The 19120-nt window shown below is 44.9% G+C and overlaps 1 protein-coding gene across 1 annotated transcript in view; it reads right to left on the bottom strand.

The window, feature by feature from the left end:
* The window catches only part of ints7 (integrator complex subunit 7), a 92917-nt gene that overhangs the window by 49721 nt on the left and 24076 nt on the right, over positions 1–19120 (bottom strand). Inside the window, exons 6-7 of the mRNA XM_085981271.1 lie at positions 1456–1655; positions 510–632 (exon numbers count right to left, since the gene is read on the bottom strand). Coding sequence (XP_085837397.1) covers positions 510–632; positions 1456–1655 — 323 coding nt within the window. The remainder of the gene's footprint in view (positions 1–509; positions 633–1455; positions 1656–19120) is intronic.

The following is a 19120-nucleotide window of genomic DNA, read 5'->3' as shown; positions in this document are numbered from 1 at the left end:
TTAGAATAAAATGGGCTTATTGAATTTCAATTAAAAGACAGGGATTGCAGAGGTAGCACATTTGAGCTGCACATAGGAGGGAAAGAGGAATGCACGGAGCATTATTTCCAAGCCATGTTGATGTGCCTTTCTATAGCTGGTTCTGAATAGCACTGGTACGCACCAGTGAGCATTTATCTTGCTGTTGGCTCCTGGACACAGACAGTTAACATGGCCAAGGAGAAAACACAGAAGGATTTGAAACCCAGACCAAAAAGGAGTATAGCAAAGCACAAAGAATTCTCACACTAAAGGCATCATTTTTTTGATGGGCATACTTTTCTATGCCATGGTAACGAGGAATTTTGTGAATAACTTTAATAAGGACTATCTGGCCAAGAGGAGAGACACTGCGTGTTTAGGACAACTAACTGTAACCTAATTTGCTTAAGCACTCCTCAAAGCATCAGGCCAAATTAATTCAGTCAACCATTTCTCCATATTCATGCTTGGATTTAATCTGAAGGTACCTGAATGTTATCTCTGCTCCACATGTGTGGTGTTTTGTTAGCCAACAATTTCAGATCCTGAACAGAGAGTCTCTTTACAGCTTTTCTGGGGTCGTCTTTCAAATATTGCAGCAAAAGCTGAATCTGTTCAGCACAAAGGTAAAGTATTAAAGAAGAACAAATTAGTCACAGCCTACAATATACCAAATTTTCAATCCTAAACCACAATAGTTTCTTTAAAAAAGTGTCTGTCAAAATCAATTCTAAGGCAAGTTTGCATACAACACACATTTTCACAAATGCGTTTCATTGTCTGCAAAATCACCAAACCACTTGTGTGAAACAATACAGTTTGTTTGGACCTTTATTCATGTTTGTAGAATAAAGAGTTCATTCGTCCTTTGTTCCTACACTCTGCAGGCTTTCAAATCAGAACTCTGATCATCTAACCACTGCTTCGCTATTTATCCCTTCTTCTCAACTACTCGTTTCAATCTTAGTCGTGTCCTGCATCATGGGTGGGATATGTTCCTTCAACTAGGTTTCTCAATATGGTTTTTAAAAAACTTCAAGGCAGCCTTGCAGCAGCTCCCCTGCAAAATAGCCTGCTGTTGTTAATTATAGCATGGGAGACACCTCGCTATATTTAATACCATAAACCCACAACACTTCTGTGTAGCCTAAATTGCTGAGTAGTTCATGCGCAGTTTGCACTGCTGGCAAAGGTAAGCAAAAGGAGTCGTTTAAAAAAAAGGTTCATTTTATATTATGGGTAATTTAATGCTCCCACAGCTCCAGTGGATAGCAGCACTGACTAATTTTAATGGACAAAAAAATCTCAGGTTGCTTGCCTGTGATTTCCCATTAACCATGCTGACAGCTTAGAATTAGACTGTGTATTTAAATATTTAAGTAAACTGTACGAGGTGGTTTTCTAATGAATAAATACTCTAATGATAACTCTTACCTGTTTTGGGATGTCAACCAGTGAAGATGCAGCTAGTTGTGTAAAAGTATGTAGTATGACTACCACCATTTTGGTGGAAGGGTACAATGCCACTAGTTGCTGAAGAAGGACTCGGGTGCTGGAGGCGAGGGTGGCATCATGATGCATGTGCTGCAGAATGGGGATCAGCTTTAACTTCAGATCTACTGGTGTGGCTAGTCCTGGAAAACAAAGTTTTAAATTATTACGGCCAAACTATTTTTTCATGTCTTCAGTGTTTCTCAAATACAATAACTGCCATCATTTTGGACCAATACAATGGGGGTTGGGGTCAGTATGCACAGGATGCCAGAGTCAGACAACCAAAAGGCACAAGCTGGGATGTAGGGCCAGAAGAAGGTTTAGAGGTTGACTGGAGTAAAATTCTAGATCAGAAGGTATTTTTTGCACAACAGTCATGTTGGTTTATCTGCCACTGGTTCGCCTTTGTCACTGCTCATTTTCAAAGCTTCAAGTTGTAATCCTCAGACAGCTTTCCTAGGTAATGAAAACGTAACATGAAAGACAAGTGGGGCCACCTTCATTTCTCAAATGATATACATCCACCACACCACAGGAATACAGCTTAGCGTGACAGCTTATGGTTCCCCCAGAACCTAAGTGCACACAAGAAAATGTCATTATGATATTCCAGATAAGTGGTATCCTGCATGGTCACCCATTTCCATACTGTATAAAACCCCAGGCCTGTGCCATTGCACCAGCTCATTTTGACCTTAAGCTAAACTGAAACTAACTAACACTGACCCTCCCAAAACTCTTCTTCTTAGGCAGTCTCTCGGAACCGAGGATGACTTGCTTCCACATTAAAAATGAGTTCGCAGGTGACTGATTAGTCCAATGCGGGACCTACAGTCTCTGTCACAGGTGGGGCAGACGGTGGTTGAAGGGGCGGGTGGGTGGGGCGCTTGGGTTGATGTGCGCGTCTTGCGCTTGCTCCCGGCGAAGAGACTCGAGGTGTTTGGCGCCTTCCCGGATGCTTCTCCTCCACTTTGTGCGGTCTTGGGCCAGGGATTCCCAGGTGTCGGTGGGGATGTTGAACTTTTTCAAGGACGCTTTGAGGGTGTCCTTGAAGCGTATTATCCCTGCGGGGATGGATAATTGGGATTGTGGTCAATGTCACGCGAACAATAAAGACAACACTACCGAGTATATAGCCTATCTTTCTCCACTTCACATTCTATACACACTGCGGCAAGCATACCAAAGTAATACGAATGTAGGATGGGGAGGCATCTGTGTAGAATCCAGAACACCAACTGTGAGGACCAATCTGCCAAAGATACTGGTGTGTGCTAGAATCAAATCTGTACAATAACCTTTAGCAACTGTGTGAGGATTGTTTCATGTGATAGCCTTGTATGCCATCAATTGGAGTCAAACTAAAAGATGGCCAAGAAGGTGGCATGGAATGGCCCTCAACCTAGCCCGGGCTTGTTCTCTGCAAAATAGCAGCATTTTAGGGCTCGTTCCACCCAATCTCTACACCTTCCATCAGCCCTACATCCCAGCCTGTACCCTTTCGCTGTTTAACTCTGGCATCACATATGAATTCCATTCCACCCCCCCACCTTCTCCATCCCAAAAGGCTGCAGGGCCTTCAGTTATCTTGGCTCTACTATCTGGAATGCCGTCCCTGAACCCAAGGTGATGGTGTTTCCATGACATTGTTTTACTTGTCCTTCTTGGTTATAAAGTTGCAGAGCAGGGAGGTGTTGCCAATGCAACCTTGGTGACTTGCTGCAATGAATCCTGCAGATAGTACAGACTCAGCCGCAGTGCGCCAGCAGTGGATCCGTTCAAGCAGACAACGACGTATATTTATATTGCGCCTTTAATGTAATAAACTGTCCCAAAGCACATCATAGGAGTGAAAAAACTTGACACCGGGCCATATAAGGAGATGTTAGGGTAGATGAAAGAGGTAAGTTTTAAGGAGCATCTTAAAGGAGGAAAGAGATGTGGAGAGGCAGAGAGATTTAGGGAGGGAATTCCAGAGCTTAGGACCTAGGCAGCTGAAGGTATGACCACCAATGGTGGAGCATTTAAAATTGGGGATGTTCAAAAGTCCAGAATAGGTGGAGCGCAGCGGTCTAGGGGGATTATAGGGCTGGAGATTACAGAGATAAGGAGGCCATGGAAGGATTTGAAAACAAGGATGAGAATTTTAAAGTTGAGGCGTTGCTTAATTAGGAGCCAATGTAGGTCAGCAAGCACAGGGAGATGGGTGTTCAGGACTTGGTGCGAGTTAGCACACGGGTGGCAGAGTTTTGGATGACCTCAAGTTTCTGGAGGGTAGAACTAGGGAGGCCGGCTAGGAGTGCATTGGAATAGTCAAGTCTAGCGGTGGTAAAAGCATGGAGGAGGGTTTGAGCAGCAGATACGTTGAGCTAAGGGCGGAGACAGGTGATATTATGAAGGTAGAAATGGGGGGTCTTAGTGATAGAACGGACATGATATAGGAAGCTCAATTCTTGATCAAATATGACACCAAGGTTGCTAACAGACTTGGTCAGCCTTAGACAGTTGCCGGGGAGGGAGATTGAAATCAGTGGAAAGGTAACGGAGTTTGTGGCGTGAACTGAAGGCAATGGCTTTGGTTTTCCCGATATTTAATTAGAGGAAATTTCTACTCATCCAGTGCTGGATGTCGGACAAGCAGTCTGGTAGTTTAGAGACGGTGGAGGGTTCGAGAGGGGTAGAGCTGAGTACAGGAAACTTTGTGCTATCCGGCACCGACGGAACCGAGCTGTTGCCGTTCCCTCAAAACTGCCGGACACTCCAGCGCTAATGTTGAAAGATACGGAAGCTTCTGAGCTCCATATCTGTCAACAAACCCTGTTGCTTAGCTTCTAAACAGTCCAAGCGTCTCTGTAGCTTAGCAAGCTTCAGCAGACCTTGACTGTTGAGGAAAAAAGCAACGAGAAAAAAACCTAACGAAAACGGCACCTGATTTTTGCCGGTGGCTCGAGCATTCCGGACAGTTAGCCTCCGGATAACACAAAGTTTCCTGCATCATCAGCGTACATGTGAAAACTCACATTGTGTTGCCGGATGATGTCATAAGAACATAAGAAGTAGGAGCAGGAGTAGGCCATACGGCCCCTCAGGCCTGCTCCGCCATTCAATAGGATCATGGCTGATCCGAACCTAGACTCACGTCCACTTCCCTGCCCACTCCCCATAACCCTTAATTCCCTTATCAGCTAGGAAACTGTCTATTTCCTTTTTAAATTTATTTAATGTCGCAGCTTCCACAGCTCTCTGAGGTAGCAAATTCCATAGATTTACTACCCTCTGAGTGAAGAAGTTTCTCCTCATCTCAGTTTTGAAACGGCAGCCCCTTATTCTAAGATTATGCCCCCTAGTTCTAGTCTCACCCATCAGTGGAAACATCCTCCCCGCATACACCCGATCAAGCCCCCTCACAATCTTATATGTTTCGATAAGATCGCCTCTCATTCTTCTGAATTCCAATGAGTAGAGGCCCAACCTACTCAACCTTTCCTCATAAGTCAACTCCGTCATCTCCGGAATCAACCGAGTGAACCTTCTCTGAACTGCCTCGAGAGCAAGTATATCTTTTCTTAAATATGGAATCCAAAACTGTACGCAGTATTCCAGGTGTGGCCTCACCAGTACCCTGTATAACTGAAGCAAGACTTCCCTGCTTTTATACTCCATCCCCCTTGCAATAAAAGCCAAGATTCCATTGGCCTTCCTGATCACCTGCTGTACCTGCATACTAACCTTCTGTGTTTCATGCACCAGGACCCCCAGATCCCTTTGTACTGTAGCACTTTGCAGTTTCTTTCCATTTAGAAAATAACTTGCTCTTTGATTTTTTCTGCCAAAGCGCATAACCTCACACTTTCCAACATTATATTCCATCTGCCAAATTTCTGCCCACTCACTTAGCCTGTCTATGTCCTTTTGCAGGTTTTTTATGTCCTCCTCACTCACTGCTTTCCCTCCCATCTTTGTATCGTCGGCAAACTTGGATACGTTGCACTTGGTCCCCTCCTCCAAATCGTTAATATAGATTGTAAAGAGTTGGGGTCCCAGCACTGACCCCTGCGGAACACCACTAGTTACTGATTGCCAACCCGAGAATGAACCATTTATCCCAACTCTCTGTTTTCTGTTAGATAGCCAATCTTCCACCCATGCCAGTATATTACCCCCAATCCCATGATTTTTTAATCTTGTGCAGTAATCTTGTGTGGCACCTTGTCAAATGCCTTTTGGAAGTCCAAATACACCACATCCACTGGTTCCCCTTTATCCACCCTGTATGTTACATCCTCAAAGAATTCGAGCAAATTTGTCAAACATGACTTCCCCTTCATAAAACCATGCTGACTCTGTCCGATTAAATTATGCTTATCCAAATGTCCTGTTACTGCTTCCTTAATAATGGACTCCAACATTTTACCAACCACAGATGTTAGGCTAACTGGTCTATAGTTTCCAGCCTTTTGTCTACCTCCCTTTTTAAATAAGGGCGTTACATTAGCAGTTTTCTAATCTGCTGGGACCTTTCCTGAATCCAGGGAGTTTTGCAAAATTACCACCAATGCATCCGCAATCCCTACCGCTACTTCTCTCAAGACCCTAGGATGTAAGCCATCAGGTCCAGGGGATTTATCCGCCTTAAGTCCCATTATCTTACCGCGTACCATCTCCTTAGTGATTTTAATCGTGTTTAGCTCCGCCCCCCCATAGCCCCGTTTGTCCAGTGTTGGGATATTTTTAGTGTCCTCTACTGTAAAGACTGATACAAAATATTTGTTCAGCGTATTTGCCATCTCCATGTTCCCTACTACTAATTTCCCGGTCTCGTCCTCTAAGGGACCAACATTCACTTTAGCCACCCTTTTTCTTTTTATATAACTGTAGAAACTCTTGCTATCTGTTTTTATATTTTTTGCTAGTTTACTTTCATAATCTATCTTCCCTTTCTTAATTAATCTTTTAGTTATTCTTTGCTGGCTTTTAAATGCTTCCCAATCTTCTATCCTCCCACTAGATTTGGCTACTTTATATGCCCTTGTTTTCAGTCGGATACTATCCTTTATTACTTTACTTAGCCATGGATGGCTGTCTTTTCTTTTACGCCCCTTTTTCCTCAGTGGAATATATTTTTCTTGAAAGTTGTGAAATATCTCCTTGAATGTACACCACTGCTCCTGTACCGTCTTACACCTTAATCTGTTTTCCCAGTCCACTTAAGTCAACTCTGCTCTCATACCTTCATAGTCTCCTTTATTTAAGCTTAGTACGTTGGTTTGAGATCCAACTCTCTCACCCTCCAACTGAATTTGGAATTCAACCATGTTATGGTCACTCATTCCAAGGGGATCCTTTACTAGGACATTTTTTATTAACCCTGTCTCATTACACAGGACCAGATCTAAGATTGCCTGCCCCCTGGTTGGTTCAGTAACATACTGCTCAAGGAACCCGTCCCTAATGCACTCTATGAACTCTTCCTCATGTCACCGAGGGGCAGCATGTAGATGAGAAATAGGAGGGGGCTAAGGATAGATCCTTGGTGGACACCAGAGGTGACAATGCGGGATCAGGAAGAGAAGCCATTGCAGGTGATTCTATTGTTACCGCTGGAAAGATAGGAATGAAACCAGGTGAGTGCTGTCCCATCCAGCTGGACGATGGTGGCGAGGCATTGGAGCAGAATTTTGTGGTCAGTCGTGTCAAAGGCTGCAGACAAGTAGAGAAGGATAAGAAGGGATAGATTACCTTTGTTGCAGTCAATTAGGATGCCATTTATGACCTTGGTAAGAGCAGTTTCGGTATTGTGGCAGGGGCAGAAGCCTAATTGGAGGGATTCAAACAAGTTCTGGGAAAGATGGGCAAGGATTTGGGAGGCGACAGCATGTTCAAGAACTTTGGAAAGGAAGGTTGGAGATGGGGCGATAGTTTGCAAGGATGGAGGGGTCAAGAGCTGGGTTTTTTTTTTTGAGAGGGGTGATGACAGCAGATTTAAAGAAAAGGGGGACAATTCCTGAGCAGAGAGAACCGTTAACAATATCTGCTAACATGGGAACCAGGAAAGAAAGTTGGGTGGTCAGCAATTTAGTAGGAATAGGATCAACAGAGCAGGAGGTCGGTCTCATTGACAAGATGAGCTTTGAAAGGGCAAGAGGAGAGATTGGAGCGAAATTAAAGAAATATGCAAATTTAGGGTTAAAGCAGGGGGAAAACAGAGAGGAAGTAGGGTCCAGTGGGCTAGGGGAAGAGAGGGAATTGAAAGCAGAGGCAGTTGAACAGATGTTGTCGATCTTTTTAACAAAGAAGTCCATGAGCTCCTCACATTTATTGTTGGAGGTGAGGGAGAAGGCAGCAGGGGAGGTTGGTTTGAGTTGGTGGTGAAGAGAAGCCTGGTGTTATTTTATGCCATCCTGGATGATCTTAGAATAGTGGGTGGTTTTAGTAATAGAGAGTAGGACCCAGTAGTGTTTTATCTTGTGATGGATGATTGGACTAGTTGTCTGCCAAAGATGTTCATGTCTGCATCCCTTGGACTTAAGGGAGCAGAGATGAGGGGTATGCTAGGGGAAACAACTAGGCTGAGAGAATGTAATGATTTTAGTGGGGACAAGAGAATCAAAGGTGGTGGAGAGGGTGTGATTTAGTAAGTCAATAGCTGCAGAGATGTCATGAAGAATTGTAGGCCAAAGTCTAGGTAGTTGGGAATTAGAAAGTGCCGTGGTAAGGTACTTGAGTGTTTTTCTTTCCAGGGGCAGATACGAAAAGAAGTGGGTTCAGAAGGGGAATATGGGTAGAGAGTGATATAAGGAAATGGTCGAAGATTGCATTATTGGAGGAAAGCAGAGAAGATATCGCAGAGAAAATTGGTGTGGTATTTGGTTGGGCAGTACAGCATAAGGATTTTAAAAGAGACATGATGGGTGGAACAAGGGGAGATGCTCTAGGAGAAGTTGCCAGAGGAGTAGGGAGGTGTGATTTAGATACAAAGGCTACACCACTACCCTGGCAGTTTGGGCGTGGAATATGGTGGAAAGTATAGCCAGGTGGAGAATCTTCATTATGGGGAAAGGTGTCATCTCCCCTCAACCATGTCTCCGTCAATGCCATGGTGTCAATTTGATCGTCCACAATAAGGTCATGGAAGGCAAGGCTTTTATTTACAAGTGAATGCACATTTTGAAGGGAAATGCGGAGAGGGGCTATGATACCTAATTTACTGGTGGAGTTCAGAGGGGTAAAGCAGGGAGGGACAGGGAGGAGGTTGGCAAGATTAGCTTGCAGCAGGTGCTTAGGGTGGGGAGAGAGCAAGATAAGGCAGTTTGGGTTGCTGCTAGCTAGGAGGCAGCGACGAGTGCTTCGGTGGGCCTTTCGAAGGATGCCAAGAGGGGCAAAAACTGCTGTTTTGGTTGGTGTCGAGTTTCAGGTGTTGTTCAGGTGTCATCCAAGCGAGTGGCAAATATTCCATCACACTCCTGATTTGAGCCTTGTAGATGGTGGAGAGGCACTGAGGGATCAGGCGGTGAGCCTCTCGTCACAGAGTATCCAATCTCTGCCCTGCTCTTGTAACCAGTGTTGATAATGGTTGGTCCAGTTAATGATGAGCCCCAAGATATTGATGGTGCGGGACTCAGTGATGGTAGTGTCCTTGAAGGTTTGGGGGGGGGGGGGGGCGGTGTGGATGGCTGGGCTTTATCTTGTTCGAGATGGTTATTAACTGGCACTTGCGTAGTGGGAATGTTACCTGACACTTTAGTCCAAACCTGGATCTTAACCAGGTCCTGCTGTAATCTGGCATGGACTGCTTCATTATTGGAGGAATTGTGAATGGAGGTGAACACTGTGGAATCATCAATGAAGAGTCCCACCTTATGGCAGAGTTAAGGCCATTGATTACACGCTGAAGATGGTTGTGCCAAGGACATTTCCCTGAGGAAATCCTGAAGTGATGACCTGGGACTGTGATGACTGGCCTACAAATACCACAACCATCTTCCCTTGCTTCAGATATGACTTCAGCCACTGGAGGGTTTCCCTTTGACACCCGCTGCCTTCCATTTTGCTAGGACTTGTTGGTGCCATACTCGGTTGAATGTCGTCTTACTGTCAGTCGCTTATGCAGGTTAAAGAAACAGCTGTTTTGAACACAACAATGTCCCACAAACAGCAATGAGAAAAATGATTAGTTAATCTATTTTTGGTGGTGTTGGTTTTGTAATCTAATGAGTTTGTTCTTCCCTCCGCTAACCCAATATGTAAGAAGCCCAACAAGGGAAAATTCGTTATTGGATCTGGTTATGGGGAATGAGCTAGAGCAAATAAGAGAAGTAAAAGTAGGGGAACATATAGGCAATAGTGACCATAATATAATACACTTTAAGATGATAAAAGAGAAGGACATAAGTATGACAAAAACCAAGTTAATAGATTGGAGAAAAGCTGATTTTGACTGGCTGAGAATAAAACTAGGGAAGATAAAATGGGCAACAATATTGGCAAACAACGATGTAGAACGACAATGGGAAACATTTAAAACGGTGTTAAACAGAGTGCAGGAACAATATATTCCACTAAAATTAATGAGACTCCATGGATGACTAAAGACATAAAGGAACAATTGAGGGTAAGGAAAGAGGCATACATTAAGTACATAGACAGCAGAGGAGTGTATGATAAGAGAGAATACGAAGGGATTAGGAGAGAAGCCAAAAAATCAATTAGAAAGGCAAAGAGGAACTATGAAATTAAATTATCAAGGAACATAAAACAAAATAGTAAAATATTTTACAGGCACATCAATAAAAAAAACATTGGGATGCAAATAGGGCCATTAAGGGATAGACAGGACAATACCACAGGTAACGAACAATAGGGAGATGGCAGAAATATTAAATCATTATTTTGCTTTGGTATTTACCAGGGAGATAGAACAGGTGGACATGACATTGGATGATGAGATGAGTAATTAGATAAGTGCATTTAAAATAAAAAAGGGGATATATTAAATAAGCTAATCAAACTCAAAGAGGATAAAACCCCTGGACTGCATCCACGCATTTTAAAACATCTATTACTTGTCCATCTATTAAGAGATCCACAGGGTACAGATGACTTTAGAATAAGTTTAGTGAGCTTATTAACGCTGGCCACACTACCTCTCAGGTTACTTTGTGTTTCAGTTGATAGGAAGCATATGTTTCCCTACGGAAGAGGTCCTTTGCACTTGACATAAGAAAAAGTATCTGGGGAGAGCCCAAAGTGAACCTACAACTTTCTGACTAAGAACTGAGACTGCTACCAACTGAGGTAAGCTGTCATTTTCTGTCTGTCTGCTCATATCTTTTCAACTGCCTATGAGATCAGGAAAAATGTTTGCAGAAACCGGTGTCCAGGAAAAGGAGACTGTCCAGCCTCCAAGCTGATTAGGCTTGTGTCTCAGGAAAAGCACTGAAACTGGTTGTTATTTGGAGAGGTAAATGAGCAGGTCTTCAGATACCCCCATTCAATTTTGTGTGTTTTATACTAGAAATAATCTACTCTGTTGCAGCATTACCAACCATGCCCATAAGCAGACCATATGACCTGGAAATCTGCCTAATATCTAGGTAAACAATAGTGAGACCCAGGGATCAAACAGGGAATGCTTTCCACTGAACACCAGCTTACTGAATTGTACTAGATACCGTCAATTGATGCTGTTCACCTTCAATAGGTGGATTGAATATACACTCTACCAGACCGGGGCTCAGGCTATAAACCAATAATATATTTAACGTAGCCCATAAGCAAACAGTATTCATAATGAAACAATGTATTTACAGGAATTAACAAACTTTGCTATCCTTCATGTGCATAAAGCAATAAAGATACTTCCTTCGAGCAGTCTTTCAACATAACTGGATCTCTGAAATGGGTGCTCACTTCTTTAAAAATTCTGCGAAGGAATCAAACTAGCCCAGACCCTCTGTTGGGTGTAGAATAACTAGTGGTCTGAGGCCCTCCAGCCACAGTTAAGCCCACAATTGAAATTTCTGGCCACAGTGCTGTCCAAAGGATCACAGCCAATCAATGACCCCGCACTTGCTCACAGGTCTCAGATACAGCCCATCCCAGCCCTGCTTAGTTCTTTGAGCACTGCCAGATAAATTGGCTAAGCTGTTTCAAAATCTTCTGAAAGGATATCAGAACAAAAGACATTAACAAACAATGGAAGGATTAGCAAAATACTGCAGATGCTGGAAATCCGAAATAACAACAGAAAATGCTGGAAAAACTCAGCAGGCCAGGCAACATCCGTGGAGAGAAATTAGAGTCAACGTTTCAGGTCTAACCCTTTTTCAAAACTGGAAAGGAAATGAAATAGATTGAAAGGCAGGATTGGGTGAGAACAAAAGAAGTGAAGAGACATTAAGAGGTATTCAAAACGAGACGAGATGGTGATAGGACAAGTGGAGACAAAAGACGGCTCAGATTAGGTGTGAAATGTTCTGGCAGAATGAGAAACAGCTGCCATGTGGGAGAGAGAAAAAAAAGGAAAGTGTGGGGAAGGGAAAAACCAAAACAAAGGGGTGGATAAAAAAAAATATATAAGTAAATATGTAATAGGGGCTGAGGTTATGATCTGAAATTGTTGAACTCGATATTGAGTCCGGAAGGCTGTAAAGTGCCTAATCAGAAGATGAGGTACTGTTCCTCGAGCTTACGCTGAGCTTCCATGGAACAATGCAAGAGGCCAAGGACGGTGAGGTCAGAGTGGGAATGGAGCGGTGAATTAAAATGACAGGCGACCGGAAGCTCGGGGTCACCCTTACGGACTGAACGGAGGTGTTCCACAAAGCGGTCACCCAATCTGCATTTAGTCTCCCCAATGTAGAGGAGGCCGCATCGTGAGCAGCGAATACAATATACTAGATTACAAGAAGTACAAGTAAATAGCTGTTTCACCTGGAAGGGGTGTTTGGGGCCCTGGACAGTGGGAAGGGGGGAGGTATAGGGGCAGGTGTTACATCTCCTGCGCTTGCACGGGAAGGTGCCAGGCGAAGGGGAAGGGGTGCTAGGGGTGATAGAGGAGTGGACTAGGGTGTCTTGGGAGCGGTCCCTACGGAATGCTGAAAGGGGAGGGGAGGGGAAGATGCGTTTGGTGGTGGGATCACTTTGGAGGTAGTCTTCCCCTCCCCTCCCCTTTCAGCATTCGTAGGGACCGCTCCCAAGACACCCTAGTCCACTCCTCTATCACCCCTAGCACCCCTTCCCCTTCGCTGGCACCTTCCGTGCAAGCGCAGGAGATGTAACACCTGCCCCTATACCTCCCCCCTTCCCACTGTCCAGGGCCCCAAACACCCCTTCCACGGTGAAACAGCTATTTACTTGTACTTCTTGCAATCTAGTATACTGTATTCGCTGCTCACGATGCGGTCTCCTCTACATTGGGGAGACCAAACGCAGATTGGGTGACTGCTTTGCGGAACACCTCCGTTCAGTCCATAAGGGTGACCCCGAGCTTCCGGTCGCCTGTCATTTTAATTCACCGCTCCATTCCCACTCGGACCTCACCGTCCTTGGCCTCTTGCATTGTTCCACGGAAGCTCAACGTAAACTCGAGGAACAGCACCTCATCTTCCGATTAGGCACTTTACAGCCTTCCGGACTCAATATCGAGTTCAACAATTTCAGATCGTAATTGTGGTGTATGTGCCTTTAAGAGCCCCCTGTGTACTGTAATGCCGGTAATGGCCACTCGGGCTATATAAGCCTGTATAGTGTCTTGTATCTGTTAGTTCACCTCCAGACTTTGTTCAGTAAACACCTGTGAAACCAACTCCTGCATTCCGTGTCTCCATTAACACACGGATACAACAGTGGCGACGAATTGGAAACGGACTTACCTGCAATTCGGCAGCACCTCAAGGAGATCGATTCCTCAGACGAAAGTCGAAGAAAAACAAGAAAGAAAAAAAACTGTGGTTTCACCAGCTAGCCGAGCTGGTGGCAGGTACTGCAATAATTCTTCCTGGGCGGCGGGCTGGGGCTCCATCGGCTGGCTCTGCAGCGGGGCCGAGCAGCGAAGGCGGAGGCAAACAGAGACAGAGGGTGGAGCACTCGGGAGACGACCGGCGCTGCAAAGCAGGTCGGCGTTCGGACCAAGCAGAGGGAGGGAAAAGTCCCAGCGAGTCCGGCGGGAACTAATCTCCACCTATTAAAAATACCTGTGCAAATAAAAACCGCGGAGAACAGCGTTGTCAGCAGCGGCAGCGGCGGGAGGCGCCATTTTAGTTCTGCGGGGAAGAAAGGAAAGCGCGGGAGGCGCCATTTTTTTTCAGGATGCCTAAGACTGGCAATATTACTGCTTTCGATAGCGATATAGAGGATTGGACCACATATGTGGAAAGAGTGGAGGTATATTGCACAGCAAATGAAATAGAGGATGATAAAAAGGCATCAGTACTTCTAAATCTAATGGGCGCAAGGACATACGGGCTGTTACGAAACTTAATCACTCCAGCCAAACCGAGGGACAAGAATTTTAAGGAGATTGTTGATACCCTATAGGAGCACTTAAACCCAACACCGCTGCTGATAGCGGAACAATTCAAATTCTTCAGGAGGAATCAGCACAAGAATAAAAGTAACGCTGATTACCTCACCGAATTAAGGAAGCTGTCAAAGCACTGCCAATTCGGGGCAGGACTGGCAGATTCTCTTCGAGACAAATTCGTCTGCGGTCTCCTAAGTGAAGGAACACAGAAAAGGCTACTTTCTGAGAAAGATTTGACACTGGACAAGGCTTTCAGTGTGGCTGTATCATACGAAGCAGCCGCAAGAGGAGCTGCAGAGATACAGCAAAAGCCACAGGACTTCGGCACCCATGAAATGACACAGGGTTTCGTGAGATGTTATCGCTGCGGCAGATCCACCCATGACCAGAGGGACTGCTGGTTCAAGGACAAAGCATGCAGGCAATGCGGAAAGATTGGACACATTGCACGTGTATGCCGATCTAGAAACAAAAAATCCACGGACAGGAATAAAATCAATAAGGAAAAGTACAGAAAGGTACAAATGATGACGGACAGTAGCTCCGAAGACCAGAAGAGCGATAGCGACTCCGGAAACAAGAGACTAAGCTGTCTCAAATTACATAATGTAATTGCCAAAGAAGATTACCAGACCATTTGGGTTACCCTCACGATAGCGGGGTCCCCAGTTAAAATCGAGCTAGATACAAGATCAGCTCTAACCGTCATAAGTCGACGGGATTACGAGCGGCTATTTCCGCATATACCTTTGAAAGACACATCCATTATCTTGAAAACATATACGGGGCAGAAAGTATACCCCAAAGGGAAAATAAGGGTGCCTGTTGTATACAACGGCAAGGAAATACAGAAGTTCTTATTTATACGTTCTGCAAGATGGTGGTCCACCGCTGTTGGGACGTGAATGGATCAGGAAGATACGTTTAGACTGGCACTCCATTCAGGCACTGACGGTGACCAGTAACAAAAAAAATGATGACGTCATACCTGAACGATTAAAAGACATCTTGGCCAATGCCAAGGAAGTGTTTCAACAGGAACTAGGAACCTTGAAAGGCGTCACCGTCTCAATAAAAGTGGAAGATGCGGCAATTCCCAAGTTTTTTAAGGCAAGGCCGGTGCCATACGCAATTCGTCCAGCAGTCGAGGCAGAGCTGGAGAATTTGGAAAAGGCAGGCGTATTATCCAAGATAGATTGGAGCGAGTGGGCAACACCCATCATCCCGGTCATGAAGAAAATGTTGAATAATGATAAATCTGAAGAACAGAGAAAAATTCGCATCTGTGGGGACTTCACAGAATCACAGAAACCCCACAGTGCAGATAGAGGCCATTTCGGCCCATCGAGCCTGCACCGACACATATCCCACCTGATCCCCGTAACCCCTACACCAACACATATCCCACCCTATCCCTGTAACCCCACGTATTTAATCCCCCTAACACTATGGGTCAATTTTTATCATAGCCAATCAACCTAACCCGCACATCTTTGGACTGTGGGAGGAAACCGGAGCACCCGGAGGAAACCCACGCAAACACGGGGAGAATGTGCAAACTCCACACAGACAGTCACCCGAGGCCGGATTCGAACCCGGGTCCCTGGCGCTGTGAGGCAACAGTGCTAACCACTATGCCACCGTGCTGTAAACCCGGTCCTTCACACGGTACAGTATCCTCTTCTGAGGATAGAAGATATTTTCGCCTCACTATCCGGAGGGAAACGTTTCACCAAAATTGACTTGGCACAAGCATATCTACAGATGGAGGTTGAAGAGGCCTCTAAAAAGTATCGCACGATAAATACACACAAAGGCCTGTACCAGTACAATCGACTGGTTTTCGGAGTAGCATCAGCTCCAGCTATCTGGCAAAGAGCTATGGAGCAGGTCCTCCAAGGGATTCCGGGGACTCAATGCTACCTAGACGACATCTTTGTAACAGGAGAAAACAACAACGAGCACCTTGCCAATTTGGAGCAGGTGCTCACTAGGCTGAGAGAACGGGGCCTACGAGCAAATCGCCCCAAGTGCGAATTTTTCCAGAAACAAATATCATATTGTGGCCACATAATTAACGAGGAAGGGTTGCATAAGTCACCTGAAAAAATTGAAGCGGTCATAAGAGCCCCAGCACCTGAAAATGTCTCACAATTAAGGTCGTTCCTGGGATTGATAAATTACTATCATAAATTTTTACCGAACTTGCCAACTGTTCTGCACCCTCTTAACGAACTGCTACAAACGGGAGTAATTTGGAAATGGAGCGAAGACTGTAAACGTGCCTTCCATAAATGCAAAGGCTTGATCACGTCCAAGGAAGTTTTGGCTCATTACAACCCATCACTGCCAATCAGACTGGCATGCGATGCATCCCCTTACGGCGTAGGAGCGGTATTATCGCATAGATTCCCTGATGGCTCGGAGCGGCCGATAGCTTTTGCGTCACGCTCATTGAACTCAGCTGAGCGTAACTATGCCCAAATCGACAGGGAAGCACTCAGCCTGGTATGGGGAGTGAAGAAATTCAACCATTACCTACACGGACAAAAATTTACCTTGTTGACTGACCATCAACCCCTCGTCTCCATATTCAACCCTAAAAAGGGTGTTCCCATTATGACAGCGCAAAGGCTACAGAGGTGGTCCCTTTTCCTAGGGGCACACCAATATGACATAGAATACAAAGGATCAAAACAGCATGGGAATGCTGACGGTTTATCGCGCCTACCGTTGCCAACGGTAGAAGAAGCACCTACAGTGGACCCGGTGGAGATGTTCCACTCAACCATAGTGGAATGTCTACCAGTAACAAATTCTGCCATTGAAAAGGAAACGAGAAATGACCCGACTCTCTCACGAGTCTACGATTTAACGCCAGCACATGGCGAACCACTGTTGCCAGCATTCTCGCAAAGAAGAGAACAGCTGTCAGTGTGCCGAGAAACCTTGATGTGTGGATCCAGAGTGGTGATTCCACCCAAACTCCAGGATAAAGTGCTAAAAGAGCTTCACGAGGGGCATCTGGGGGGAGTGAAAATGAAAAACCTAGCCAGAGCGTTTGTGTGGTGGCCAGGTATCGATGGAGACATCGAAGAAATGACCAAGAGCTGCCTAGGATGCCAGAAGGTTCAAAACGCCCCACCACAACAATGGGAGTGGCCCTCATCTCCATGGCAAAGGGTACACATCGACTTTGCTGGTCCATTTATGGACTCAATGTTCTTAATCGCGGTTGATGCACACTCCAAGTGGCCGGAGGTAATAAAGATGTCCTCCACCACCACGGAAAAAACCATCACAGTATTAAGGACCATATTTGCCAGGAATGGGCTGCCTGAACAGATCTGTTCTGATAATGGACCGCAATTTGTGTCCGAAGAATTCAGGAAGTTCTCAAAAAACAATGGGGTTAAGCACTACACGTCCGCCCCATACCATCCCGCCACCAATGGATTGGCTGAAAGGTTTGTCCAGACCTTCAAGAAGGCCATAAAGGCCATGGGTAATGAAGACATAAATCTACAGCATAAGGTAGATAACTTCTTGTTTGCATACAGGAATGCAACACATGTGGTTACAAACCAAACTCCCGCCATGATGTTCTTCAATAGAAGCCTAAGATGCCGGCTGGATTTGATCAAGCCAAACATCAGAAGGGACGTGGAGAACCGGCAATTTCAAGGCATGAATGAAAGGCCAACTAGAACCTTCCAGATAGGTCAACAAGTTTTGGCCCGGGACTACCGTACCGAGAAATGGCAGCCTGGAACTATTTGCACACGACTAGGACCGCTGATGTATACCGTGGACATTGGAGAAAGCATAATAAGGCGCCATGCTGACCAGATCATAGAGTCAGCCGAAAAGGGACAACCTACACCACAACTCTATACGCCTAATGACGAAGCAGAGATACCCATAGTATCTACCTCCGATCCGGTGATACTGGAACCAAATGAACCCGACACTGGCATACAAGCCGAATCGACCTTGCCAAAAGAACCTACTACACCACCAGAAACTACTACACCACCAAGGCGTTATCCGGACCAAGTCAGGAAGCCTCCAGAGAGACTGACTTATAATTGATTAACTGCAGCAAATGTGTAGATTATTGTTCTTGTAACATGTTACTTAATCATTACTTAAAATGTTATGTACTGGTTGTCTAAAAGGGGAGGAATTGTGGTGTATGTGCCTTTAAGAGCCCCCTGTGTACTGTAATGCCGGTAATGGCCACTCGGGCTATATAAGCCTGTATAGTGTCTTGTATCTGTTAGTTCACCTCCAGACTTTGTTCAGTAAACACCTGTGAAACCAACTCCTGCATTCCGTGTCTCCATTAACACACGGATACAACAATAACCTCGGTCCCTATTACATTTTTACTTATATTTTTAATTTTTTTTTTATCCACCCCTTTGTTTTGGTTTTTCCCTCCCCCCCCCTTTCCTTTTTTTTCTCTCTCCCACATGGCAGCTGTCTCTCATTCTGCCAGAACATTTCACACCTAATCTGAGCCGTCTTTTGTCTCCACTAGTCCTATCACCATCTCGTCTCGTTTTGAATACCTCTTAATGTCTCTTCACTTCTTTTGTTCTCTCCCAGCCCTGCCTTTCGATCTATTTCATTTCCTTTCCAGTTTTGAAAAAGGGTTAGACCCGAAACATCGACTCTAATTTCTCTCCACGGATGTTGCCTGGCCTGCTGAGTTTTTCCAGCATTTTCTGTTATTATGGGATGATTAATTGTGCAGACTGGCTGCCATTTTGCAATATTCAAACATAGACAATTCTTATTAGAACCCCGTGGTTCAGAAGCTTTGAAAGAAAAAGTCTGACGATTCAAGCTAACATGTTAAACTGTTACCACTCAGCAGAAACTACCCATAGAATTGTTAATCACATATGCATAACCTATCAATACCATGTTAAGCTAATGTGTGTTCAAAAGGGCTAGCCATTTCTGTGTGAATCCAAGTCTTTTAACTACTCATGCTGTTACTAGTCAAAAAGCATCCAAGTTAATAGTCTAGTACAGGCAAAAGTGTTTAATTATCTTGTCACAGCCTCAATTCCT

The sequence above is a fragment of the Somniosus microcephalus genome, chromosome 3, assembly GCF_052327205.1.
Source record: "Somniosus microcephalus isolate GS21.2 chromosome 3, FLI_Smic_1.0, whole genome shotgun sequence".
Lineage (NCBI taxonomy): Eukaryota > Metazoa > Chordata > Chondrichthyes > Squaliformes > Somniosidae > Somniosus > Somniosus microcephalus.
This window is presented reverse-complemented; position numbering and strand designations above follow the sequence as displayed.